The sequence below is a fragment of the Ambystoma mexicanum genome, chromosome 11 (genome assembly GCF_040938575.1).
Source record: "Ambystoma mexicanum isolate Mex_15411 chromosome 11, UKY_AmexF1_1, whole genome shotgun sequence".
NCBI classification, from domain to species: Eukaryota; Metazoa; Chordata; class Amphibia; order Caudata; family Ambystomatidae; genus Ambystoma; species Ambystoma mexicanum.
In genome coordinates, this window is record NC_090934.1 from 956,478,724 (window position 1) to 956,497,124 (window position 18,401).

General features: G+C 50.1%; 1 protein-coding gene across 10 annotated transcripts in view; it reads left to right on the forward strand.

Annotated features, from left to right (window-relative positions):
* PPP6R3 (protein phosphatase 6 regulatory subunit 3) overlaps positions 1-18,401 on the forward strand; it is a 2,530,957-nt gene that overhangs the window by 1,379,445 nt on the left and 1,133,111 nt on the right. For all 10 annotated transcript variants that reach the window (XM_069624114.1, XM_069624109.1, XM_069624112.1 and 7 more), the window contains one exon: positions 13,932-13,996. In XM_069624114.1, coding sequence (XP_069480215.1) covers positions 13,932-13,996 — 65 coding nt within the window. The remainder of the gene's footprint in view (positions 1-13,931; positions 13,997-18,401) is intronic.

Consider the following 18,401-nt stretch of genomic DNA (forward strand, 5'->3'; position numbering starts at 1 on the left):
AACACCCCGCTCATTATACTTTCCAGTATAGTGAGTGGGGGAAACCCCTGCGGCTGCTTTTAAAACAAAAAAACAAAAAAAAAAAAACCCTGCGGCACCAGTTCCTGATCACAGAAGTGAAAGGGAACTGTCGCTGCAGGGACACAGCGTGAATAAAAGGTAAGTAGGGTTTGTTTATGTTGTGGGTGGGGGTGTGTTGTAGGTGGGGGTTGTGGGTATGTAGCGATTTGCAGTGTTTGTTTGCATGGGAAATGTACAACCCTTTGGTGGTGCGTACATTTCCCATGCAAACTTTTCCATCACTGACTTTTCCATGACGAAAAAATCATGCAGATCCGCTGGGCATGGAAAAGATAATTACAGTAGTCGTTATGACTCGCAATAAGGGAAGCGACAAATGGAGCTTGAAGATGAGTGGAGAAAGGGGAGAAACTTACGGAGGACCTTAAATGGAAAATTGGCAATTTGGTAGACTGAGCTGACATGCGCCTCGTTAGACAAGAAGGCAGACATTTTGAAACCAAAGTTTTGCACCACGGAAATTGATGTTGGAAAATAGCCTAAGTCAGGAGGCCAGAAAGAGGGAGTCCAGAAGGTAAAAGAGGAGATGGAACCAGGGGCCAACCACCAACACCTCAGTTTTGTCTACATTCAGTTTAAGTCAATTGTCACTAATCCAACATCCCACTGCTGCCAGGCAACTCCTAAACCGAGATACCGTGGCTGGCTGAACAAGATCAAGCAGGACTATGATTTGAATATCATCAGCATAGGAATAGCAACAAAAGCCGTGGGAGCGGATGAGCAAGACAAGAGGCTGAATATAGATGTTAAATGGAGTAGGGGACCAGACTGAGCCCTGGGGGACCCCACAGAAAGGCATATTAGATTGAGAGTAAATGGAGGACTGAGGAAGAATCTGGCCCTTGTCAGCCAACAAAGATGCAACCCATGACCGGACCTGCCTGGAGATTCCGACTGAAGACAGGCGGCTAAGTAGCAGGTGGTGGTTGACTGTTTGAAAGGTTGCTGAAAGATCTAAAAGAATCAGCGGCCTACCCACCTGTCATCAACCAGCTGGGTGAGATTCTCCATTGCAAAGACCAGAACACTGTCCGTGCATTCATTCTTAACCCAGACGACAGGATGATTGCCCGAAATATATACAATCTTCTTAATGAAGGTGGATATGGAATCACCTAGCGATTGTGAAGAAATCATCCCAGCCACCAAGTTGGTATTGGATGAAAGTGACCGTACCAAGGAGAACAACTCGCTAGGTTCATTCAAAGCGCTTTCAACCTTGGTAGTATAAAAAGTGCATTTTGCTTCACGAATAGCAGAATGGTATTGGTGATTTGCTGAAATGTAAGCTTATTGTGAGAATAGGTGGAGCCCCATTTACACTTGACTTGTCGGTTAAGGCAAATAGATTTAAGCTCTTCATTGAACCAAGGTTCAGAAGGGCAATGACTGGCCTTCCTGGGATTTAGCTGGGCAAGAGAATCGGCTAGGGAGATAAATGTCTGAGTTAAAAAAGAGAAATCCATGGAATGGGCATTCCTATATTGCTCCTAAGTTCCATCCCCTTTCCTTCATACTGTATGGGCATCCCTTGCTAGGGATGGGAAACTGAACCCTTTTCACCAGAAAAAAGCGCCTGCCCCCTTAAATTTAGAAGTGCGTGGGGGCACGATCCTGGGAGAATGCACTCACTTCACTCCGCCCACCGGTGCCACTTCCCAGTCCTCCTTTTCGGATCGACTGGAGCAGGCATTTTTCACCTTAGGCTGTGGTTGAGGCCCTATTTTTGGCTCGTAATTCCACGCTCTTCCCCAGGGATATTAATTTTCCCTTTTTCCATCTAGCTAACTGCTTCAGAGTCGTAAGTACTGTCCTCCGGTGCCAAGCTCCTCCCCGGCGCATGTTGACAGCGGCAGGATTCAGCAGGTGTCCGGCCTGTGAAGGCTCCTTCCCTAAAAAAATCAATATCAATTTCCCCACATGATGTGCCTCTGGTGCCTTGGCGAGGACCATGGCTGGGTTGGCTGCTTGGCGTGTGACGCGCCCACCCTGGGCTCGCTTAAGAACCACTTGGCCAGGTTGAGGGAGCTGTTCTCAAGATCACCACCAGGGCAAATCAAACAAAAAGTATGTCTGGAGGAAGACCAGGCCAAAGTTAGGTGCCCTGTTCTCCACTGCACCCTGCAATGGTGACTCCTTAACAGGGAAGCGTCCAAGCGGGAGGCGCCTTCCAGCCCCTACTACCAGCAAGGGGACCGAGGCTCTGTGAACTACCATCCATACGGCTAAGGGGGGGGGGGGGGGCAAGGATCCTCCTGGCCCCACCGCTGAGGGGCTGCAAGGCTCTAGTACTGGGGATATCCCCGAGGGGCTTGGCTCCGATACTGGGCGCAAACCCGAGTGGGGCACCTAAACACAGTACCACGCTCACTAGTGGCGTCGGGGCCAAGGGCAATCAGCCTCCCATGCTTGAGGTGCAGGGAAGGTCCAAGCCTTCGCAAGCAAGCAGGCGGAGACTGGTCCTAGTACGATGGTCAGCAAGTGTGCGGCACAGGACCAGACAAGATGGCCTCCCTGGCCGAACAAAATGGCGGCGCATCCTGAGCCTCACCATTCCAGTGCGCAGGGATCGCATTGCGTGCCAAGATGGTTTTGGTCACCACCAGTCACCTGGTGTACCTCATAACCAAATACATCCACACAGGGGCTATACACAGACCCTGGCTACCTGACGCAGGGAGAGCGCATCAACAGGTACAGGCCCAAGGTCCCATACCCACGCAGGAATGCAGCTCACCAGCATGTGAGGACAGGTTCTTTGAGAAATTCCTCACACTAATGAGGTTGCCTCAAATGGGCATTTTACTTGGAGGTGTCATCCAAGATATGCTCCCTGCAGCCCCCATGCAACCTCCTATCCTGGTTCATACACAGGTAACTGTGCAGGCCCGGGTTCTTGCACTACCCCAGACACCAATTGCTGCACCAACTCTGTCCCTGGTGCACCCTCTGGCGCAACGCATCAGCACGCCTGGACCCGCAGGACATAGCGGGGGACACAGATGACAAGATGATTAAGATCCCTCCTCAGCTAGGGCCTTCCATGAAAGGCTGGCGGGAGTGGCAGAGTACCTGGGTATCCCGCAGCCACATGCAGAGTAATCAGAGGTGGGGGTCTTGGCCAAGGTGCTTACCATCTGGTCAACAACCAAAATGAGAATCCCGTTGCAAAAGGACGTAGAGTTCCTGGTAAAGAAGGGATGGTTAAAACACCTCTATACACAGCCTACAAACAAGCGCCTAGATGCCAAATATCGGCAGGTGGAGGGGGACTCCCTCGGTCTGTCGGTGCACCTGCAGCCTCACTCTTCGGTTATTGCGGCGGTTTCGATGTATGCAAAGCTACAAGCCTCCACGTCTGCATCTACATCGGCCCTATCGAGCAAGGAAGAAAATCTCCTAGATGCCTATGGGAAGAAGATATATATTGCAATGCTAATCTTCACCTGCGTAGGGCTAATGCTGACACCATGCTAGCTGCCGTCAACCTTAAACTCTGGAGAGAGATATCGGAATTCCTTCCTGAGCTTCTGGCACACAGGCGAGATTCAAGGCAGGTCTGGCAGAGGCGAAGATAGTGGCCCTGGACATTATGGAGTCAACAGTGGCTTGACGAGAAGAAAAACCGTTCCCAAACAGCGAAGTCCCTTGCAATATTAACCAAGCCTGTGTCTACGAGCTTTAGCCAGAGTCACGCATGCTCTGACAGAGGTCGTTCCTTTGGTGGTTTCCGGGGCTTCCCAGAGCACCGTACTATGTCGCCTGACGGGTCGCCCAGCTAGCACCGACGGAAACGCCACAAATCGTTCTATCAGTTCCCCTACCCGGCACCAGCCTCAGAGTGGAAGAAACCGTGACCGTTCCATCCAAATTCACAGTTCATCCGCCTAACGATACCTCCATCTTCTCCCCCACCCTCCAACCCCCTTTCCCACAGATTGGGATGGCAACTCTTCTCGCAGAGATTTGCTCGTTCCTAGGGAGTCAGGTAGTGGAGGAGGTCCCAACCCCACAGCAAGGCATGGGTTTCAACTCCTGCATCTTTGCCATACAGAAAAATTACCAGGATGGCCTGAGTTATCCTGGACCTTTCAACGTTTAACCTTTCCCTACCCCTTCAAAAGTTCAAGATGGTTACGCCAACGCTGATAGCGGATATACTGTGTGGGGGGAGACTCGATGTGCTCCCTGGATCTAAAAGATGCTTACACGCACGTCCCGATTTGAGAGCCCCTTTGTAAGTTTCAGGATCATGGGCTTTCATTTCCAAAACAAGGTCCTCTCATTTCGCCCAGTGGGTCTTTACAAGGTTAATGAATGCAGTGGCAGCCCTGCTCAGAGCGGAGGGCCACCACCTTTATTCATACCTCAGTATCGGGTAATAATGTCTGCATACATAACGTCCCCATACATGTTGGCGGGAAAAGCCATTGGCAGCATTATATATGGTGACATTATGTATGGGGATGGGTTGCGGGGGTGTACCCTGCTCCCCTTGTAAAATAAAAAGAAATAATTAGGGGGTTGCAGATCTGTCCCCCTCATGTTCAATGTAATGTCTGCGCAAAAACAGCAACCTTTGTCAGGAGACATTTTTGCAGGGACATTATTACATGGAACCCATACCTCACTGACTGGCTCCTATTAGCGGATTCACCCGAGGGAGTCCAGTGCACGGCAGCCACCCTTATGCACATGCTACACGAATTGGGGTTCTCTATCCTCAAATCAGTTACTAACCACTCAGTCCTTAACTACACCCTTCTACCCTTGGGTTTGGAGCACTATACAAATAAATAAAACAAACTTTCTTGCAGCTAATTTGGGGTACAAGGGTGTAGAGGATCTTCCCCTTGGAGGATAAGATCATTGCAGTCGAGAAGGCCACGGGGCATTCCATCAGCAGACCAGTAACTTCGGCATGGTGGTACCAGTACCTGCTCGGAATAATGGCGGCTTGTCTCCTGGCTGTGCCACATGCAAGACTCAACATGAGTAGGCTGCAGCTACATTACTCTACCTCTTGGAATCAGGAAACGGGCTTCCTAGCAACTCTAGTCAGCATACCACAGCACCTTCCCAGGACCTCTCGTGGTGGAGGACAGAGGCCAACCTGTTAGTGGGCAGGCCGTTCAGACCGCCACTACCGGAGGTCACCATTACCACAGACTCTGTCCCTGGAGGGATGGAGGGGCTACCCTGGACAATCACAGTGTCTACGGAATCTGGTCAAAGCAGGAGCAACAAGAACACATTAACTGGCTTGAGATGATGGCGATCTGGCTTGCTCTCAAAGCGTTCCTCCCCATTGTCAGCAATAAGTCGGTTTGCATTCAGACAGACTGCTCCACATGCATGTATTGCATCAATAAGGAGGTGGGCACCATGATTCCTCCCCTCTACAGGCTGTCCATCGACATATGGGAGTGGGCACTGTTGAACAACATTTACCTATCAGCAGGCCACCTCCCGGGGGAATCCAACCTGGAGGCGGACAGACTAAGCAGGCTTTGGGGTGGGGGGATCAACAACTAAGAGTGCCAGTTGAACGAGGGTTTCCTGAGGGAAATCTTCATCAGGTGGGGCCACCCTCAGATAGACCTATTTGCAGCAACCCAGAGCAACAAGAGATGCCACCAGTTTGTGTCCTGGATGGGACATGGCAGAGGCTCTCTGGGGGATGTTCTGCAGATTCAGTGGAGCGACATGTGGGCATACGCTTTTCCCCCTACCCAATTGATTCACAGGGTCATCTGCAAGGTCAAGGAGTTAGAGGCTATGTCTCACCTTGATGGCACCATGGTGGCCGGCCAGACCTTGGTTAGCAGAACTCCTCTGACTGTCAGATCAACCTCCAGTCCCTCTGCCTTTGGGACCAGCCTCCTTACTATTCCAGCAGGGAGGTACAGTGGTCCGTCCCTATCCGCAGAAGTGAGCCCTAGCAGCTTGGTTCCTGAACACATCACCCTAAAACATCTGCACTTGTCACAGAACAACTTGGCTATCATTCAAGGAGCAAGAAGCAGCTCCACCAGGAGTCAATACAGAAGCAAATGAACCAGGTTCTGTCACTGAGCCAAGGAAAACTATAGATCCCTTGGAATGCACACTAGACCATGTGTTGTCTTTCTCTGCGCATCTGGCGTATTCAGGAGTGCAGGTCGACACCTGTTGTACTTACCTGGTGGCCGTAGGGGCTTACAAAAACTCGAGAGATTATCTCTTCTCCAATCCGGTGGTCAAAAAACACTTGGCTGGTCTGACCAGATTGTACCCCCCAGTCAAGCGACCACACCCGGTCTGGGACCTTAACGTGATTCTGGGCGCCCTGGCCCACAAGCCTTTCAAGCCCATCGTGTCAGCGGATATCAGGCTGGCTACTATAAAGTCTGCTCTCCTTGTTGGCCTTACCTCTGCGCGAAGGATCAGTGAGATACAGGTACTAGTTGCATCAGAACCATGTGCCACATTTCACCGGGTTAAGGTGGTGCTAAGGACGCACCCAGTCATTTCTCCTAAAGGTTGTCATCTTTTCACCTCAATGAGGAGATAGTACTTTGAGCATTCTTTCCAAATACGTAGGACGAGGCACAGAAGGTGTTTCACTGTCTGGATGGCAGACGTGCGCTGATATTTTACCTAGACAAGACTAAGAGCTTCCGCAAATCGGACGTCCTGTGGGTCATAGCTGGGCAACCAAGCATCCAAGGCGTCAATAGCGAGGTGGATTGTAATAGCCATCAAGGAAGCGTACAAAGGGCAACACATGTCTTTGCCAGCAAACCTGCACGCCCGTGCTGTCAGAGCCAAGGCTGTGGCTTGCCAAAGACATGTTCTATTGAAGACTATCAACTTGGGCTTCTCCATCAGCCTTCTGCAAGCACTATTACTAAGACGCGACTGCCAGATCAGATGCAGCATTTGGCCAGGCAGTTCTGAAATACTTGGTTTTCCTAGAGGGGCAACTCTCCTCCCCAGGGCTACATTCAGTTGTAATCACCAATACAGTATGGAGGAAAGGGGACGGTACATAGGGCTAATTATGTTACTCACCGTAGTGACTAACGTACTCCTAGTCCATAGTCCCCTTTCGTCCATTCGTCCCACCATGCTCCCCCATAACAAACCGGTGTCATTAGGCAAATGTAATATAGCAGACGCGTCAAAGGAGACCGAGGGATGGCGCTGTTGGGCAGAGTCAAGAGAGCACATGCTCCTAGGGCTGCGTGCATCTAAATTTGAAGGGGGAAGACAAGTTTTCTGGTGAAAAGGTTATATTTCCCGTCCCTAGCGAGGGACGCCCATTCAGTATGGATGAAAGGGGGCTATGGACTAGGAGTACGTTAGTCACTACAGTGATTAATTTATAATATTTATTTTGGTGAGTAACATAATTTATTTTGTGTAGACGCTATGATGTCCACCTTAGTTCCTATGTGCCAGATAACTTTATAGGCATCCTTAGCAACCGAAACTAGCTGTGTGGCCCGCGTATGAATGAGGAAAGGAACCACAAGGTGGTCAGTCCACGTGATCTAAAAAGGTGTATTGCCTAATAAATGACTGGACACAGCGAGAAGTTGCTCCAAGCTCAAATCACGCATAGTATCAAAAAGTTTAGCAACCACAGGGGAAATAGGGGCATTGAATTTAAAAATGAAATCTCCTACAATTAACAAATTAGAACATTTTTTAATAAAATTTGCTAGCGATTCCAAAAACTGGGCACACGTGAATCGGCTTCGGGAGGGCAATGCACTGAAAAAATATGCACTGCTAATGAGGCAGATTGTAGAACAAACTAGCAGGGCCTCCAATTTAACGTCATGAACAAGAGGTACAGATGTAATATTGAATTGGGAATGTCGATAGCAGCAACCCCACCGCCAGGGTGAGTGGACACCCACAAGGCAAATGATTTTATAAGAGTCCGGAAGAATCTAGACAGTTATAGGACTAGACGACTCTCTAAACCAGGTCTCTGCCGCACAGAGAAAGTCTGGTCTGAACTCTGCAATGGGATCATAGCAGGACACTGAGTGTGCAACCAGGTAACGTGCGTTGGCTCTGAGCAGCCTAACCTGCAGTAGCGTGGGACAGGTGAATGCAATCGTGGCCTTTCCAGCTGTTAGTAGCTTGCTGCAAGCAAAGTTACTTTATATGCCTCCTTCAGCCCTCAGGCTCTTGGACAGCATACATATACCAGAATGCATCTGCTGGTTTAACCCAAAACCCAAAATGGGACATGAAATTGGATAGTCCAAAACTGGGGCGATAAAACTAGTAAAAGAATGGAGGGGCAGTTTGTAGGTTTTAACTTCACGTTTATGCCTTAAACAGTCTTCCCTCACCCCGCCATGAGGTCCCTGACTCCATCCTGCTCCACCCCACCTTGGGGGCTGGCTTGCGCCACCCCGCCTTTGGGGAAGCTGGCTTGCCTCACTCCGCCTTGGGGGGGGGGGGGGGGGGAGATGGCTGGCTTGCCTTACCCCGTCTTTGGGGAGGGGGCTGGCTTGCCTTATCCTGCCTTGGGGGGGGGGGGGGGGCTGGCTTGTCTTACCCTGCCTTGGGGGGGAGGCTAGCTTGCCATACCCTGCCTTGGGGGAGGGGAGGTCTGGCTTGCCTTACTCTGCCTTCGAGGTATCTGGCTTTCCTCACCCCGCCTTGGGGGGTAGGGGGGGGTTTGGCTTTCCTCACCCCGCCTTGGGGGGGCAGGGGGGTGTGGCTTTCCTCACCCTGACATTGCGGGGGGGTTGTTTTGGGGGGGCGGGTCTGGCTTTCCTCACCCCGACTTGGCAGTGAGAAAGAGAAGGCAGGCAAATGTACTGGGTAACACAAATGGATACGAATAAAGGGTGTACTGGAATATGGTAATGGGTATTAGGGGAGATTAGGGAAAGCATTTGGGATTGGTACCAGCAGATTACTCTTAACAACAATCATGCAGCAATGCATTGTTAGAATGTTGTAAGGGTAAATCTGGAGACCCTATACTGAGACCGGTAAGACTCCAACAAACTAGACTAAGGTAACAGAAGTATTTCCCTTTTCTTAATGGAGACTGTGAGCAGGTGACATACGCTCCCTGCGTTCTTCCCACTTACCCGTCTCGGGTGTGGCGGCAAGCCAGCGAGACACTGTGGCTTGGGAGAAGCGGGCAATGAAGCAGGAGTATGTCGGTCTTTAGACCTGGGCACAGATAGGGCCGATGAAGCGGTTTTGCCTGGTTCCTGGGCCAGGTCCAAGCCGGAGTGCTTCATCCATGACTCGCGGAGGCGGATCTCGATCGTGGTCCAGAATCTTCTTGTCGCGTCAAGCCGCGGAACCAGGCAAGGACGGACAAAAACAGAGGGAGGAGCCACAGGCCACAACAGAGGGCTGAATTGGATGGCAGCCTGGGTCGCGTGTCCGTGGAAGATTGCTACAGCGGGTATCATTGGATTAAGGGTGGAACAAGGTGATCGGTGGTAACCAATAGAGGCATAAATAAAAGGTCAAGAAATTAATACATCATCATTCTTTTTTGCAACGGATAGGAAGGATCCTGCATGGCCTGTGCAGGCTAAAACCCAGAGACTTTACCGAAAGCGACTAAGAATAAGTATTCATTATGCCAATAATAAGGTAACTCTCAGAAGAAACAGAAGGGGAGAAGCCTTGGTAAAGTAACACTGCCTGTACGTGTTCTCCTGTTCCATTAAAGAGTCATATAAGCGCTACCTGAGTCCTTGTCTCTATACCCACAACCCTCACAGAGACCAACCTGGAAAGGGGGTGTGGTCACACCATCTATGGATACGGAGCTGATGCACAACAGATGACCAATTTGCAATCAAGTTGGAAATGCACAGTGGATAGAAATCAGGCACAGGATAGGTTTAGAAAAGAAGCAAAGAGCAGAAACTGTAGATGCAACCCATACAAGCACTAACTTAGAAGGCATACGTAAATGCTGGCACCAACACAATCATGGGCAAAGAATCCGAACAGATATCGGGGACTAGCAGGGAAGTAGGTGAGGAAAGCTGTCACACAAACTTTTAAACCTACGATCTAGGAATATCATGAAAAACCAAGCATTAGTCACAGGTCAGTAGGTAGCTGCAAACTCAGCAAATATGTGGTTCAGGAAACTAAGTACACCAGAGAGCAGTTAATTTAACTATGGAAGGAATTCTAGTAATACAGCAAGAAAGAAACAAACAGGAAAGCTGATACACTCCAGATTATTATTACTTCACAATTATGTTGAATTGGAAAGCAGGCGTAAATGACAACAAAGCATGAAACTTGGATTACAGAGAGAAAAGGGGGTGTAGCTTTGGCAGGAACAAGGTGAGTCTGTGAGCGGGTGGTGGGTGCTCATAGAAAAACAAGGTGTTTGAGGCAAGTCGGAAAAGCAGCACAAATGCAGTGAGAATAATGATTCGCTTTCTCAGCAGACGGGACAGGAGCTGGAAAGTAGATACAGCAGGCATAATCTAGAATGGAACAGGATAGCAATGAAAGGCTCAAAAGCTCTCCATGGAAGCACAAAGCAGGAACTCCAAGTCAAGGCCGTTGATGGAGCAACAGCTATTGCTGAAAGTGAGCTTATCAATTTCTTCCCAACCCACAGCCTAACATGGTGGTGCTGATTGCAGTCTGAGGCAGTTGTCCAATTAAGCCCTCTTTTCTTCAGTAGCCTGCAGCATTGGATTGTAATGGAGATCTATGCAGCTCTTGGCAGCCTAGCTTGCAGTAGGTTGCAACAGGTGAATGTAATTGGTATCTCTAGCTCTTAGCAGCTTGCTGCAATTGAATGTACTCAGTATGCCTCTCCCAGCCCTCTGCCTCTTGTACTGCATACACTTAACAGAATGCACCTGCAGATTTATCTCAAAACCTGGAATGGAACATGAAATTGGTTCAGTCCAAAACTGCAGTGTAAAACAGATGAGCAACTGCAGAGGCAGTTTGTCGGTTTTGACATGGTAGTGATGTTGTAAACCAAGCCTATGCAAGTGTTCATGAAGAGATGCTGGGGGCAGCAAGTTGGTAGGATTCTATTACAGTTTACCTCTACTTTCCCAGCAGTGTTTGAGAGTTTGCAGGACGAGGTGCCACTTCTTCGGGTTCTCTACAGTGTTCTGCATCGAGCGTCACTTGCCCTCTCTTCCTGTTGGCTTCCTGGGTGATCTTGATCTAGCCTTCTCCCTACGCCACTCTTGGTCAGCATTTACTCTTCAGTTGTCTTCTTGGGCGGGTGCTTCGGGTTCCTGGCCCAGCATGAGACATGAGCATTCTGCGGGCTCTGCTGCAGGCTGTTTATCTTCCATTCTGCTAGGGTGTTGGATTACAGGGAATGCACTGTGTCAGAAACTACACGAGCCACTCGCTCAGGCTGATGTAAATTGTCAAACTATTTAGTTCCCATATAGCCAACAAAGCTACTGGCTTCTTGAGACCAGGGAACCTAGTTTCTATCCCTTTCTAGAGATTTCCTGTCCTCCAGTCGGATCTCACTTGTCCTGTCCCCTAAAGGATGTTAAGTTTAGAGGGCTCGCCTCCCCAGTCCGTAAGTCCCTTGGGGAGAGGGGACGAATTACTTGGATTATAGTACTCTCATATTTAAAAAATAAAATTAAGGTTGATTGTCTTCCTGATGTATTGGGGGTATCTTCTTACTTCGCAGAAATAATTTCTGAAGGTTCCGGAGCAACTATATTAGTATCAGGGGGCAATACATTGCTCTTAGACCGAGTATATTGAATACTATTTTCTGGAAAAAGTGCAAACATGAGAAAAAAATGGACTGAGCAGAATCTCCTCTGAACTGAACCGCACACCCAAATGGTGACCATAAAGGTTCAGGAGTAAAAGAAAATCAAACAAACATTTAATACAAGCAAATTAAACAAAAAATTACAAATAATGCTCTTGACAGTTTTTATACAATCACAAATCCAAGGAACCCCTAAGGTAACCCACCCGGGGACGTTTGAGCATAACGATAATAAACCAAAAATATTTCACGATGAAGCGATTGTCTCGATAAAAATGAAATGAAGACCAGCTCACCAACTTTGTAATAGTCAATGTCTAAGCACCAAATATTCAAACAATGAGTGTGACCGTGTATAAGGACCTAGGCGTTTCAGGACAATCATTCCCCATCCTCAGTAATGTACACCCATTTTTAGGGTTCGATGTCTTAAAATCGTGGCAAAAATGGCTGTGTTTACAAAATTTTGTGGTTTTGCTGCCACAATCATGTAAAGCAAGCGGGGGACACCTTTCTGTTGCTGTGCCCACATTTTTGGAAGGAGGGTGGGGTTATGTGTTACTCTTGTTCTCATTCTGTCACTAGTCCAGCTTCTATGGCCCCCATGACCCTAACTGCATCTGGAATTTGGCTACAACACTGAATGCTTCCTGACGAGGGCTTCTGGTCCGCAAACCTGGATTTGGATCTCCTCTGCCAGACCTCATTGTTTTCATCACCTTCGTTGCCTGGTAATGTTTAACTTCCTTTTCTGTATATCCTGTAGCTGCCTAATTACTTTTTCTCCAATGATTCTATCAAACTTTCTAAGAACACTGCACTTTATCAACATAACTCCGTTTTATATACATGTAAAATTGTACTGAGTACTAGCTTCGATTTTTCTAGTGACATGTGTAGGTTTCTTTGTGAGGCGACTCGTCTAAGCTGTACTTTACTACCACCTTTTTCCTTCTTAACACAGAACCATGATAGCTCTCCCATGTATACCCCGCAGTATCTGGAATAACTTAACGGAAACCTTACATGAGCTATAGGTTTCTCTTCCCAAACTCATACCAGAGGGAGCAAGGAAGTAAGTAAATTGTTCATCTTTCTTTCCTGCACTCATCAATCTTACAACCATGCATCCTTTATGCAAATATCAAAATGCAATGTATCCACCTTGCCAAAATACACTGGTTGAGAAAGGGAGAATCTGCTTTGTTTGTAGAAGGACTTCCGATAAAGGGACCCATGTTGACCTGCAATCTTGTAAACCAAAATGTCAGTTGTCACCTGCAACCATGAAAATCTGCCAAAATTGGGACCAGCACAAAGAAAGCTAGGACATGAAAATGTTTATTTCCCCTGTCCATTTAAACTAATCAGACGGAATCTTCTAATTTTAAATGTAAGTTTATGCACGATTTCACACTTAAAGTTTCTCCCGCCTTGCAAGAGACGCAATTGCTCTTTCTACATATTCAAAACAGGGTTCATATTTGGAACATCCTCATCTTTCTTACTTAGCAAAGTTGTATCTTATCTCAACTTTTGTCTTCCCGCAAATTGTAAAAGGTTTGTAATTATCACTCTTTCAAATTCTTGTCTTTAAAAATTCAGCCTTCAAATGTATGAGAACTCCTTGAAATATGCATGTGCGTCTTCATGAAAAGTGGTCATCTATTAAATGTATAATTTCCTAAGTTTGCTTACTGTTTGTTTATTGTCTTTTGGGAAAAAGACAATACGACCCTTTTCACTTTACATCATGGTTCTCCCCGTATTACTTTCTTTTGTACCTTGCTCCCTCCTTTAAACTTGTACCCCCAAAAAATGTCTTCGACTTTGCGCTGCTACTCCAGTCCTTTTGATATGCTATTACTTAATTATTTGAAATTAAATTGACAGTTGCCAGCTGTGCCACAGTGAATTATTTATTTATTGACAGCGCTGCCTTGGAGATCACTTTGTAAATGTTTCTGTTATGGTTATTACAAAGTCTATTACAGAATCATTTCCATGTAGCATTTTATGTGCAAAGTTAAAAACAAAATCATGATTTTCAGAAGTATTGTAACAAAAACTTGTTTTCACATAGGTGTTTTTGAAATGTCATTTAGTGGAAAGAATACTTGATGCTTGGGACATGAACGAGAAGAAACAGTAAGTATCAATGTGTTTGGTAAGAAGCATGTGCCTAATGTTTTTTAAAACATTTCTAATTTTTCATTTGCATTATTCATTACATTTGTTATATTAAACCATGTGATAAGTACAATGAGACATTTAAATATCTGGGTAAGGTTAACAAAGCTGTGAATGCCAATATAAAGTTTTTTTCCCTGTGCTCTGTAATGTGTTTGACAATGCCAATCATGAGGAAATGAACTGGAATTTAGTGTTTGCGTGTGTTCATCAAAATGTCTTTTGAGAAATAGGATTGAATACTCCCGAAATGGTTATTTTGCTCTGGATAAAAGATATTGATGCTTTTGTATAGTGCATGGTAAATAAGTTGGATCTTCTTTGTATCAATTGGCCATAGCTGTTGAAGAAATGGTACTTTAATGTAAAAAAAAAAAACTGTGTGCTAGGCGCTCTGGGGTAAGCGAGGATGGGGTGGCTACCTATAATTCTCCAGCATGGGGTCTGGCATGGATTCACATGCTCATGAATATTCCCCGTCGTCAGGCTGGGAATCCTCGGTAAAGAAAAAAACAGTATCAGTTTCGTTTCTGATCTGTCTTTCGTAGTAATAACCAATCACTGATCTCTGCGTCATACTGACCACAGCCAATGACTGCCCTCTACCTAAGCCCCGCCTCTGGCAGCCATCTTCAGATTTTTACCGCACGTTCATGTGTTCGGATCCTCGTGCTATTGCTCTCGAGCGTAAGTGCTTTTTTTTTCACGTTTTTTTTCTCAAAAACTTCGTTTTTTCGGTCAAAAGAGCCTCAAGCTCCACCGACTCTCCATCCGATCAACGGGGACCCGTGTCGGATTCGTCTGCGCCCCTCAAGGGTGAAGATTTCGTCGAGCTACGCTTTTGGAGGACTCCAGAAGTTTCTCGGGCCCGGTCATGGCCCAGGAGAAGGGAAGCTCGACGCCCGGAAAGCTGTTCAGGGTCTGCCCTGGATGCCAGCTGCAGAACGTCTTCAAGGAGGACGAACACTCTTTTTGTCTTTACTGCCTACATGAGGACAAGACGCACGTGGAGGAGGACTGTGCGTTTTGCGGCAACATGTCGGAGCGGACCATGAAGGACCGCCATCAACGTCTCGCCAACTGGCTAGAAGGGAAGAGCCCGTCCGGCGAGAAGAAGAGGAAGAAATCCGAGCGGTCTTCTAAGACCTTTGAGGACGCCCCGGCGACGGGGGTCCAACATAAGGCCAAGCACCGCGAGTCCGCTGGCACCGGGAGCACCGAACGGTCGGGCTCTACGGGCGCCAGGCAGGGCGCACCCTCCCCGGCACCATCAACCACGAGCCAACGCTCTGGGTCGGGTAAAAGGAAGGCCGAGCACCCGGCGAAGCTCCTGGAGAGGCCCCGGTCGAGCTCGAAGGCGGAGGGGGAGCGAGGCAGTGTCCCCCCCCCTCAAGGATAAGGCGGTGAGCGCACCTAAGGTGGTGAAGGCCTTAATCCATCCGGCCAAGCCCTCTATCGAAACTGTCGCGGCAGCCCTCGCTCAGCCTGTGGAGGCTACACCAGTGGTGGCGACCTCGGGGCTCAGAGTCTCCCTGCCACCTCGGAGGGAGTCCTCTTTTGTGCCCATCGATAGGACCCCCGTGAAATCCCCCGTGGGGAAGAAAAAGGGGGGGCAGGGCGTCGTCGTAGATTCGGCCTCAACCCTGATCGCCCGTCGGACTCCCCTCTGCCAGCGCCGCGAGACAACTCGGCGGGCATTTTGTTGGCTATACAGTCCCTATGCTCAGAGATAAGGACGAGACTACCGTTGCCGACGGAACCTCTCCCGTCGGGGGACCCAGAACCGGGACCTTCTGGTGTTCCCCCTACCAAGAAAAGAAGGATCCACCCTCCACCTCCTTTTCAGCCGTCGCGCCCCTTCCAGCCCTCCTCCCCGTCCACCCGAGGGGATGATACGGGGACTGACACGGCAGCGACTGGTACGGACGACGAGGTATACGACGAGGATGTACCGTCGTCGCCTCCCACCAGGGCTTCTCCGCCCGACGAGATTGGATCGTTCCACTCCATGATCACCAGGGCATCCGAGCTTTTCCAACTCTGCCCTGAGGAGAAGAAGGAGGAAGGTTTCCTTTATCAGCGGCGCAAGGCCAAGAGGAAGACGGTCCTCGCAGTGCCTCTATTGGACGACATTTGGGATGAGGGCCTCACCCTCCTCAAGAACCCTTCCATGACGCCAGCTAGAAGAGACCGGTACGAGAAGAAGTACCGGGTCCTGGACACGGCCCCCCTGTGCCTCCGGGCGCAGCCTACCCCGGACTCCGTCGTCTCCGCGGCGGCCAGGAAGAAAGCGGGGGGGGGGGGGGGTGGTGCAGCCTCCACATCGACTTCCCCACTGGACGGCGAGGGAAAGAAATTGGACGCTATGGGACGCAGAGTCATCTCGTCTGCAGCGACGACGATTAAAGCGGCCAACGCCTTGGCTATCGTGGCCCGCTACGACAGGGAGCTCTGGTACAAACTGGCTCCCCTGCTGGACTTCTTGCCGGACGACAAGAGGGCAGAGGCCCTGGAGATCCTGCAGGAAGGTGAGGTGGCTTTGGACCACGCCATTACCGTTGCGACGGACATCGCTGACACTGGGTTCCGCCAGTTGGGCAACAGCGTTTGCCTTAGGCGGCGTGGATGGCTCAAGGCTACGGACTTCCGTCAAGACGTTCAGACCAGAGTCCTGGACATGCCCTTCGATGGGAACAACCTGTTTGGGAAAACAGTGGACGATTCCGTTCAGGCCATTAAAGCGGACACCGAGACGGCCCGGGCCCTTGGAGTTCTGCAACGACGACGGACGCCCTTTCGGAGCAGCGGAGGCAAGGGCGCCTCCAAAGGTTCCGGCGGCGGTTTCTCCACCTGCCGCCAAGCGGCCCGCTCGTCGTCTCAGGATGCCTACAGAGGACGAGGCAAGTCTGGCGGACCCCGCCGTCGTCGCCAAGGAGGTCAAGGCGGCAAAGCCTCGTCGAAGCAGGATTGAACCGGCCGTGGGGTCGGGCCCCCACCGAAGCACCCCGGTGGGAGGCCGGCTGGCGAGCTTCGTCAGCGTGTGGGAGTCCATCTCCACCGACCGTTGGGTGCTGGACGCCTTGGCCCGGGGCCACGCGCTCGAGTTTCAAAGAAGGTGTCCGCGCGTCCCCCCCCGTGGCCAGGAAAGAACTTCACGTCCCTCAACTTCTCCTGGAGGTAAAGGCGATGCTCAGGAAGGGCGCCATCGAACTCGTCCCAAAGAGGCTTCGGGGCTCCGGAGTTTACTCGAGATACTTCCTCGTGAAGAAGACGGGGGGGTGGCGCCCCATCCTGGACCTGCGACGTCTGAACAAGTTCATCAAGGCGCAGAAGTTCCGGATGGTCACCCTCCAGCACGTCCTGGGTCAGCTGGAGGAAGGAGACTTCCTGTCGTCGTTGGATTTGAAGGATGCCTACTTCCATATTCCCATCCTAAAGGGGCACCGAAAATTCCTCAGGTTTGTGGTCCAAGGGCGTCATTACCAGTTCAAAGCCCTCCCTTTCGGACTACGGTCGGCACCCAGGGTGTTCACCAAGTGCCTCGCACCGGTGGCGGCGCAGCTGCGCCGCGAGGGGATCCACGTCTACCCCTACCTGGACGACTGGCTCATCCGAGCCAAGACGAGGGAGCTCGCCGTGGTTCACACGGCAAGGACCGTCCAACTTCTCACGGACCTGGGATTCTCCGTGAACTACGCCAAATCCCACCTGGTACCCGCGCAAGACGCTCTGTTTCTGGGAGCGAGGCTCAACAGTGTCCCTTCTGGCCTCCCCGTCGGAGGAGAGGACCAGGACCATCCTGGGCAAGGTGCAGCGGATGTTGGTGGCCGACGCGGCCAAGGTGAGGTCCATCAAGTCCCTCCTCGGAATGATGTCTTCCTGCATCTACCTCATTCCCATGTGCAGGCTCCGGATGCGCCCGTTGCAGGAGTTCCTGGACGCGCGCTGGTTCCAAACGACGGGCAGCTTCGAGGAAAGGATCACACTCGACGAGAGTTTCCGACGAGCGATCCGGTGGTGGGGCACCCGCGCGCATCTGACGGCGGGAATGGACTTCCAGACCCCAGCCCACCAGGAGACAGTGACCACGGATGCCTCCCTGGAAGGGTGGGGAGCGCACACCGAAAATCTGCACGCAAGAGGCCTTTGGCTCCCGACGGAGAAATCCCTACATATCAACGTCCTGGAGCTCTGTGCAGTGTTTTGGGCCCTCGGGTCCTTCCTTCCGTCCCTCAAGGGCAAGGTGGTGAGGATCTTCACCGACAACACCACCACCATGTTTTACATCAGGAAACAGGGCGGAACCAGGTCCCCAGCACTGTCCAAGGAGGCGCAGGACCTGTGGCATTGGGTCGTCGCCCAA